General features: G+C 39.3%; 1 protein-coding gene across 1 annotated transcript in view; it reads right to left on the bottom strand.

Moving 5' to 3' along the window:
* CDH13 (cadherin 13) overlaps window positions 1-9,101 on the bottom strand; it is a 225,988-nt gene that overhangs the window by 145,077 nt on the left and 71,810 nt on the right. Inside the window, exon 5 of the mRNA XM_015810457.1 lies at window positions 783-927. Within this exon, the coding sequence (XP_015665943.1) occupies window positions 783-927 (145 nt within the window). The remainder of the gene's footprint in view (window positions 1-782; window positions 928-9,101) is intronic.

Genomic DNA, 9,101 nt, shown 5'->3' with positions numbered 1-9,101 from the left:
AGACTCCGAAAGGCAAGGCAAAAAGACAACAATAGAAGGAGAAACAGCAGGGATGGGAAGCTCTAACATTAAAACCAGAACTCCTGCAGATAAAACATGACACAGCATCGGCATAAAGGAGCTATCTTACAAAAATCCAAAGTGTTGTTGCAGATTAATGAGTTCATTATTACAGAATGTTCTTATTGTTAAAACATGTCAAGACAGTTCAAAACTCAGATTCTTAATGGAATGTTCCAATCTCCAAATAAAGCTTCAATGGTTAAATTTTGAGACCAACCACTAACAGTATGTTCTCTTCTGATAGGATCCAACTCATAATTTTCAACAAAATGTTTAAAGTGGGGTTCTTTCTTTGCAAGCTTGTAATAAAATATATTTTCCACTGTGAAAATAGCTCTAAAATTCATTAGACAACTCGTATCTTGTTGGGTCTATTTCAGAGATATTTCCTTACTTAAACAGGAAACAGAATGACCAAAGGTGGGGGAAAAAGTAGCGGGAGGAGAAGCTACTTCTGACTTCCTGCCAGCTTCCCCATTGACCTTCCTTGTGGGAATCTGGCAGGGAGCATTGGAAATCCCCTTCCCTTCCCTTCCCTTCTTTGAATCACCAAGCCAAACCAATTTTTCCAATCCAACTGAATTACAGAATTTCAACTGAATTTACTCATTGAATGTCATTCAGATTTTGTCCAGCTTGGATCCTCCTGCTCTCCATCACAGTCCACCAAATCATCAGGGCCTACAAAATGAGATTCCAGAAGTATCTGGATTACTCACCTGTTGGAGAACCTTCCATGACGTGCCCGATGTACGGTCCTTCCCGGAAGATGGGCCTGTTGTCATTTTGATCAATGATGATAATATCAAAAGGAACTGGACCTTCTATGGTCTTCCCAGAGACATCAGTGACCTCCACCTGCAGCTGTATAAATAGAAAAAGCATAAAAGAAATCTGAGTTGCGTTGTTATCCCAGCAAGGAGAAGAAGAGGAGAGTTGACATCAGTTGTCAGGCCTGCCCCAACTCAGATCCCTAGGAAAGAAAGACCCTCAACTCCATTTGGTTGAAGCGATAGGTTCTTTTACTAAGGTTAAGTGGTTGCAGCAAAAAAAAGGCTAGATCTGAATATTCCCGCACAAAAAGTTACACTTTTCCCCTTTCCATGGCCCTCCCCGCTAGACCAGTTCACTGGTCTCCAATAGCATGCTGTCCAGATGTTTGGATGTTGGTGCCAGTCAATGGAATGCTGCATTCTGTTCTCAGGCCATGTGACCTTGAAGGCTGGTTTGATCCAGTTTTCGCACCTCTGTTTTCTGTCAGGGCTGCCTCCCCCCTCCTGCCACTTGTCTTCCCATTCCCATGCTCATCCGTGCTACTCTACATTCCTTTGGCTCCTCTCCCCTGCATTTTATGGCAGGATGCCAGCAAAGCACAAAAGTTGAAGATGGCAGATTTGACATCAGCATTTTGGTCATTAGGAATCCCTGGCCACATTAGCACTTGAGACAGTGGGATAAAGGAAGGAGGGTGGCGAACTTGAGCAATCGAAACACACCCCTGCTGAGATCCTCGTTGGGCACATTGCAATGGAATTGTCATATTTGCAGGCCGCGAGGGGAAGAAGAGGAACACAACCTGATGCTAATGAAGTGAAGATTTGCTTAGAATAAGTATTTTTTCCTTCTTTTCTCCTTCAAACATAATTATCCTGAAGGGGAACATTCTGAACTACAAAATAAATTGCAAAACTACACAATAAAAGATAGCCCAAACCTGAACGCTGGGAAGCAGAAACAAGATCGTTAGCAGGAAATAAAGAAAAAGAGAGTGTTGTTTTAAACTTAACGGTTTTATACTGAAACGTCTGATTTAATTTACCTCTTTGAGATTTCACCACCATAGCAGCTATGGGGTCAACATCCATAAGGATGGTATCAAAAATAAATTTCCATCCATTCTTAAGTAACCCTATGGAAGCGAGTCTAATTTTACCTGCCTGGAAATTCAACCTGCAATTAGTCTGCTCTGGCAGAGCATTATTTTAATTCAAATAGAAGTCCTACTTCCCTGATATTTGAAGTGGAAAAATTATGAGTTGAGCATTGTGTGTCATAACAATTTCTTCTTCCCATGAAAGACTTCTTCACGTCTTTGAAAAGAAGTTGCAGAAGAATAATTTTTTCAGTAATTTGATGTGATGTTGCAAGATATAATAGTCAAGTGAATTGATCCATAAACACTGGGTTTAAAAGAAAAGGTCGGGGGGAAATAGTATGGAAAGTCAATACTGTGTATTCTATATATATAAAACAATATGTGTTCTATAAATTACAAAGCTTCAATCTCATCTTGTCTAAGTGGAAGTAACATCTTTTTTTCCTTGGTCACGTGAGATGGACCTCCTTAGGAGATGAGACCTGTAGCATTCTGTGCCTCCTAGTTCTGATGGGTGGGGTAAATAAATATACGTTTTATGTAGAAAACCTGAATGTGATAAGAAAGATGAGTTACGACAGCCTATCTACAGCTAAAAGCTCATATTATGTTCTGCTCCATAATAGCCAGAGAACAAGACAGATGTTTACCAGAATTGCAGAGGTCAGAGACACAGAAGAAAGAAGACTGAACTGAAGGAAGAAGGAAAGATGATAGGGTTGAGAGTATCAGTTTCACCATAGGGAAATTTGGGCTTTTTTGGGCTAAGAAAGATTCTTTTAGGAATTCTAGGTCTACCATGACCGTGTTCACCTCGAGAAGCTTCCATGACACATTTTAGAAGAGACGCATGATTGCTTCCTTGCTTCTGGAATATTTTGCTACTTCCACTCTACGATATGACAGATGGACACCCAGATGAGGTATCACTGTGGAGCAGGAAACCTGGTGTGGCTCAGTGCGAACAAAGAGGCAGAATCCAGATTCTCTCTATAGATAACACATTTATTCAGCATTGGACAAAGGTGGGATCTTCTATATAGCTGAAAGGACCCTGAGTACATTTTAGAGCAGGCATATATAGGATTCTTAGCTTCACTTGATTACACAAGCAGGAAACACAGCTCATAGTAGTAGATAAGGTATGGAAGTTACAAAATATTTGTGGGGATGGACATGTGCTAGGCTGCAAGTTTGTGGTTCCACCATCAAGGCTTTCACGAGCGCTTCACAAGCCTTTTATTCTTGTTATTCTAACATAAGACTCTTCATTATTAGACCAAATTATCAGAGTTATCAAAATCTTGATTGAAAGCGCTGTAATTGTCCCATACTACAGGAATATCAGAATAATAGAGTTGGAAGAGATCTTGGAGGTCTTCTAGTCCAACCCCCTGTTCAGGCAGGAGTTAGGAAGCCACTTCTTATGGACCGCCAGTACAAAAATATCATCCCCACATAAAGTCATTTGCCTTTTAGTCTTGTAACCTCTTAATTATTTTGTTATAGTCCAACCCAACAAAAAAACCCACACCTTTCCATTTCATTTTGGTAGAGCTTCAAACCGAAGTTGTTTTAAAATCCAATAATGTAATATGAAAAGTTATTTATCACCACATTTTCATTATCTCAGTATTTTCCCCCCATTTCTGGTCTTCCCACAAAATATAGCACAATTGAAACCACTAGCTTCAATTTCCCCATTGTTCTCTCTGCAATATTAATGCTTATGGAGATAGGTGAATGTTAGGGTAGCAATAAATTATTGTATTTTCCTTCGCTAGTTATCTTGGAATAAATAGCTTTTTACCGAATCAGTCAGGCTGCATTGACTTTTCTATTATGCCTGGCTGTTTTGCTGATGCAACATAGATGTGACGTATTTGCACAGTTCTATCACTAGATACAACTAGTAATTGAATTCAAACAAATTACGGCAAAATGAAATAGCTCTATGTGAGATTTCCTCTTTTTTTCGTCTCCCCCAAGGTGGTAACTTCATTGGTAGAGTGGTAACTTTGAAGAAGATTTGCCTGAATGCAAAAATACACTGATTTTTGCATCTGATCTCTTGATGCTTTAAAAGCAAAATAGCTAAACGAGAAGCACTGTTTTCTAATTATCTGTTTTCTGTCTAAAAAAAATTAATTGTGGGAATTTAGAGCAACCTTTGTGCTTTCATTGACAAAGAAATAATGTTTTTGCCAATGAGTCCAAAATTAGCTAAATAAATGCTTAAAATGGACCCCACGTGGGGGGTCTAAAGGATTTTCTTGACTCAGAAGTTCTCAGAAGGCCATGTCAGACAGGGTGAAAGATTGACTTTGTTATTTTTAATCTGAATCTTTCACACAGGGGAACAAAGAGGTGTTTGAAAAGCTCCTAAATGTCATCTTGGAAAAAGCTATCAGCCTTTGTGACCCGCAGTTACACGGCACAAAATATGGGTGACACTCTAGAAGCTGGCTGCTTTCTTATGAGCCAACGGTTTAGATATTCCAGGGTTTCTCAATCTTGACAACTTTAAGCTGTATGAACTTCAACTCCCAGAATTCCCCAGCCAGCTCTGCCAATTGCAGTCCATACAGCTTAAAATTGCCAAGGTCAAAAAGCACTGAGATAATCAATGGGACACTGATAATTTGCTCCCTGCTGCTGTCGGGATGGCAAAATGGTGAACTGGTCCCTACGGATCCCATTAATAAATTACCCCTAACAGCCAGGTTCATTAGCTGTAATTAATTGGCATTGTGGGGAAATTAATCCTTGCTACAACCTTCCATGCCCATATTCGAATGAAGAAGATTATCGTCTGGCTTCATGCTGTCAGGATAGCAAAACAATTGTCCTTTGTTTCTGGCTGAAATTTTGCCTCATTTACATGGAGGTTGAAGACATAAGCACTTCTGCAGGCAAAGTAATGAAAAGAATGAAGGAATGAATGAAAAGAAGGACTAGGGGCAAGATGATAGTATCTCAGGGGCTGCCACAAAGAAGAGTGAGGTCAACCTATTCTCCAAAGCACCTGAAGGCAGGACAAGAAGCCACGGATGGAAATTAATCAAGGAGAGAAGCAACCTGGAAGTAAGGAGAAACTTCCTGACAGTTAGAACAATTAACCAGTGGAACAACCTGCCTCCAGAAGCGGTGAATACTCCAACACTGGAAGTTTTTAAGAAGAGACTGGACAGCCACTTGTCTGAAATGGTATAGGATTTCCTGCTTGAGCAGGGGGTTGGACTAGAAGACCTCCAGGGTCCCTTCCAACTCTGTTATTCTGTTACTTAGTTATTCAGTATGGACTGCTATCCAAACTTCCATCCAATGGGTGTCTTACAGGGAGTTACAGGAGGAAATTACGAAGAATAATCAAGTCGACAAGGCTTTCCCTTTGATTAGAGATATTTTTGGAAGGTTTTAGGAAATTAAATATATAATTAGAGGTTTAAAAATGCTTAATGGAAAGGTTAGGTTTAAATTGGAAATCCTTGCTTAGGTAAGTAGTTTGATTGGTTGAATGGATGGATGGAGTCATCAGTTGGGTAGATAGGTGGATGGGTGGATGGGTGGGTGGGTGGGTGGGTGGCTGGATGGATGGATACCCCAAGCTGAAATCAGGCTTTTCCTAAACAAATTTTTGAAACAAAGTTGGACCTTCCTCCTTGAACAAAATACGTATATAAGTCTGAGTATATACATATTGATAGATCTAACACAGTTTCTTTAGATGTTCTCTAGTGGGAATTTCCAATTTTACTGCCGCATTGTAAGACAAGTAAAACTGATTTGCTGATCACATTTAGAAATAACCTTCCACTGGAAGTTTCAAGCTGATCCAAAGAGAGTTCAAAATATTTATTCCCACAGCGATTCCTTCTCTTCAAGGTTCCTCTCAGCACTACATTAGTTCAGCTTTTTCCAGCATTCGGAGCGTAGCCTTCAAACCAACAACTCATTTACCTTATAGAGAATGCAATTAGTAAGTATATCCTGGCTTAGCATCCAATCGACATCTTTCTAATTTTCTCACATTTACATAATTTGACAGGGACCATTATGGACCCCGTAACTAGTCTCTTGGAATGACATTCACAAGGTTGGTTCACTTATTAATTGACCCCTGGTAATGGTAATTTAAGAAGCATATTAATCTCATCTGTCATTTCCAACACATAGCTGATGTATAAAATAATTTGTTTTCTCAAGGAGTCTTGGAAATGAAATAAAGAACTGCAATTTCCCCCTGCTTCAAATTAATATGCACAGACCTTCCCTGCCACATTAAAGATTATGGGCAAACATAATTTATTCCTTCCTTTCTTCTTTTAAAGATACTTTCTTTTTACATTAAAAAAGGGACTCTATAAAGGGTCTCCACTTGTTAATCTCCATAAAGATTAACACATCTCATTTATACAACTGGCTATACAACCTATTTCAGTTTGAATCTAAATAAATGTTGTAGAACACCAGGAAATGTCATCATCTCAAGAAACCAACTCAAGAGACAATGTGGTCCTTAAACTTTTGTGCTTCCATGGGATCGGAGCATGTACCCCAATATTGTATTGAAAATAAGACTTGCCGGAAAATGTCTATTTTATTTATAGAAGTATTATTCTTAAGGGTAAAAAAAGATAATTAATCTCATGAGCCAACACATCTATGGCTTCCTCAACTCTTTTCTTACTATAAATCCAACGAGTATTCAAGATAGCAAATGGCAGGATTTTCAATGAAAATACATCCTGAAATAATTGAAGTTTCTAGCCATTGGGGCTGAAATCTCAAACTTATCCCTACCCTTTTTCTTCCCAATTCAGTTCAGCCCATGAAGGATTTCAAAGACTTACAAAGACATGTCAACAGCAGCCTAATTTAGCATTACGCACAGAGATTAAAAGTTCCTTTAATAAAAGAAGAAACTTAATCCACTCTGAGAATGTCAGGAGAAAGGGAGTGTTAATATTATTTTAAACCTAATAACACAACATTCTCAGACTTCTGACATTTTAAAAGTCTCCCAGAATTTAAAAGCTTTGTTAGAAGAGGGCAACAAATCTAAACTAAGCCAATGTGGAATTATAGCTGGTTGCACAGTCAGCCAAATCTTTAGGCTGGATTTGGCATTTTTATCCACTTATTGTGTCCTTCCCATTATTATTTATTAATTTACAAGTGAGTAATCTACAGTTAGATTCACACTCTAAGATTGGTGGAAACATAATACTTCAAATCCTAACCAAAGACCTAAGAATTATTAAGGTAGCGTCTAAGAATATAGGCAATTCCAAGCAGCGTGTTCAGATCTGTTAAATAAATATCCTTCCTTCCTTCCTTCCTTCCTTCCTTCCTTCCTTCCTTCCTTCCTTCCCTCCCTCCCTCCCTCCCTCCCTCCCTCCCTCCCTCCCTCCCTCCCTCCCACCCTTCCTTCCTTCCTCCCTCTCTCCTTTCCTTCCCTTCCTCCCTCCCTCCCTCCCAAATCCATTTATCAACTGTCATAATTATGTATAGAAAAATAGGAGAAAAAAGTGTTGTGCCTAGAATCCCTCAAATTAAAAATGCATTATTTCACACTGATTGTTGCTCCAGTACATTTAATTTCCAAGTGTAATACTTGGTCCAACTAAGTAATTGAACTTCCAAGTTGCTTAGGACTCCTCCTAAGCCGCTGGGAATAGTTAATTAGAAATGATATCTATTATCTGATAGCAATAACTATTGCATGCAGCTGAATTATTACCCAATTTATCAAAATGACTGAGGCAGAGAAAAGGGGAAAGAGGCTGATGCAACATGCAATGGTAAAAGGTAAACAAGAAATGTGGTAATCAACAGTTTTACATATTTGATATGGTCAATTGACTTAATAAAGTTTTCTTTCCTCCTCCTCCTCCTCCTCCTCCTCCTCCTCCTCCTCCCCCCTGTTCTTCTTCCTCCTCTTCTTCCTCGTCTTTGTCCTTTTCCTATTCTATCTCCTCCTCCCCTTCTCCTTCCTTTTGTTCTTCTTTCTCTTCCTCCTCCTTTTTCTCTTTGTCTTCTTCTTCCTCCTCCTCCTCCTCCTCCTCCTCCCCCTTTTCCTCCCACCTCCTCTCTGTCCCCCTTCTCATCCTCTCCCATTTCCTGAGCAATAGCTTCCTCTGGTTCTAATAATTACACTAGTTTCACAAGTAGGTCTAAAATTGTTGCCTTAAAAATGGTTACCTTATCTGTTACCAGCAAACAATTGCTCTAGGTTTCTACCAGGATGTGGGATAAATATATCATCAGGACCACAGAACTTGTTGTGAATGAATATTCAATAGAACTTGTTATTAATAATTGTTGAGGATTGAAATGGATGAATTATCACTAATAATCACAATGCCCTAAGGCAGCTCTGAGTCAATGTTCTATTCACAGCATGAGTGATTCCTTATATACCATGCATTATATTATAGCATAAGCTGCGGTGGCTAATAATTATTAATAACAGCCAATGATTGCAGTGCACAGATGTGGAGCCTAAATACAACCCAGTGTATTTCAGAATGAAGAATAGTATGATCATTATTAGTTGTCACACAAACCACAGGAGATAATGAGTTTCTCTATTTGCAAATATGAATGGTCTGTCCTTGTCTCAGAGGACACCATCCCAAATCTTTGCAAATGTGCAATTCACAATAGCTTGTGGTATTTAATTTGTCCTGGGCAAACTCACAACCTGCCTGAGAAAAGTTTGCCCAATGTGCTCATTTCCCCATGAACAGAAGCATATTATATACTTCCAACAAGGCACAGGTGTTGAGACTCAAGAAAGAGTGCAGAGAAGAGCAACAAAGATGATTAAGGGACTGGAGGCTAAAAGGTACGAAGAATGGTTGCAGGAACTGGGAATGTCAAGTTTAATGAAAAGAACTAGGGGTGACATGAGAGCAGTCTTCAAATATCTAAGTAGCTGCCCCAAAGAAGAGGGGGGTCAAGCTAGTCTCCAAAGCACCTGAATGCAGGACAAGAAACAACAGATGGAAACTAATCACACACAGAAGCAACCTAGAACTAAGAAGAAATTTCTTGACAAAGCAATCTGTGCAAAGGGCAGACATGGCTTTCATTGCCCTTTCAGTCTCAATTGAGAGACCCATAATATGATGGTGATGTCAACATGGTCTTTTTTCTT

Source organism: Protobothrops mucrosquamatus, unplaced genomic scaffold, assembly GCF_001527695.2.
Source record: "Protobothrops mucrosquamatus isolate PMUCROS unplaced genomic scaffold, P.Mucros_1.0 scaffold_38, whole genome shotgun sequence".
NCBI lineage: Eukaryota > Metazoa > Chordata > Lepidosauria > Squamata > Viperidae > Protobothrops > Protobothrops mucrosquamatus.
Note: the sequence above shows the minus strand (reverse complement) of the source record. Positions and strands in the feature narration are given on the sequence as shown.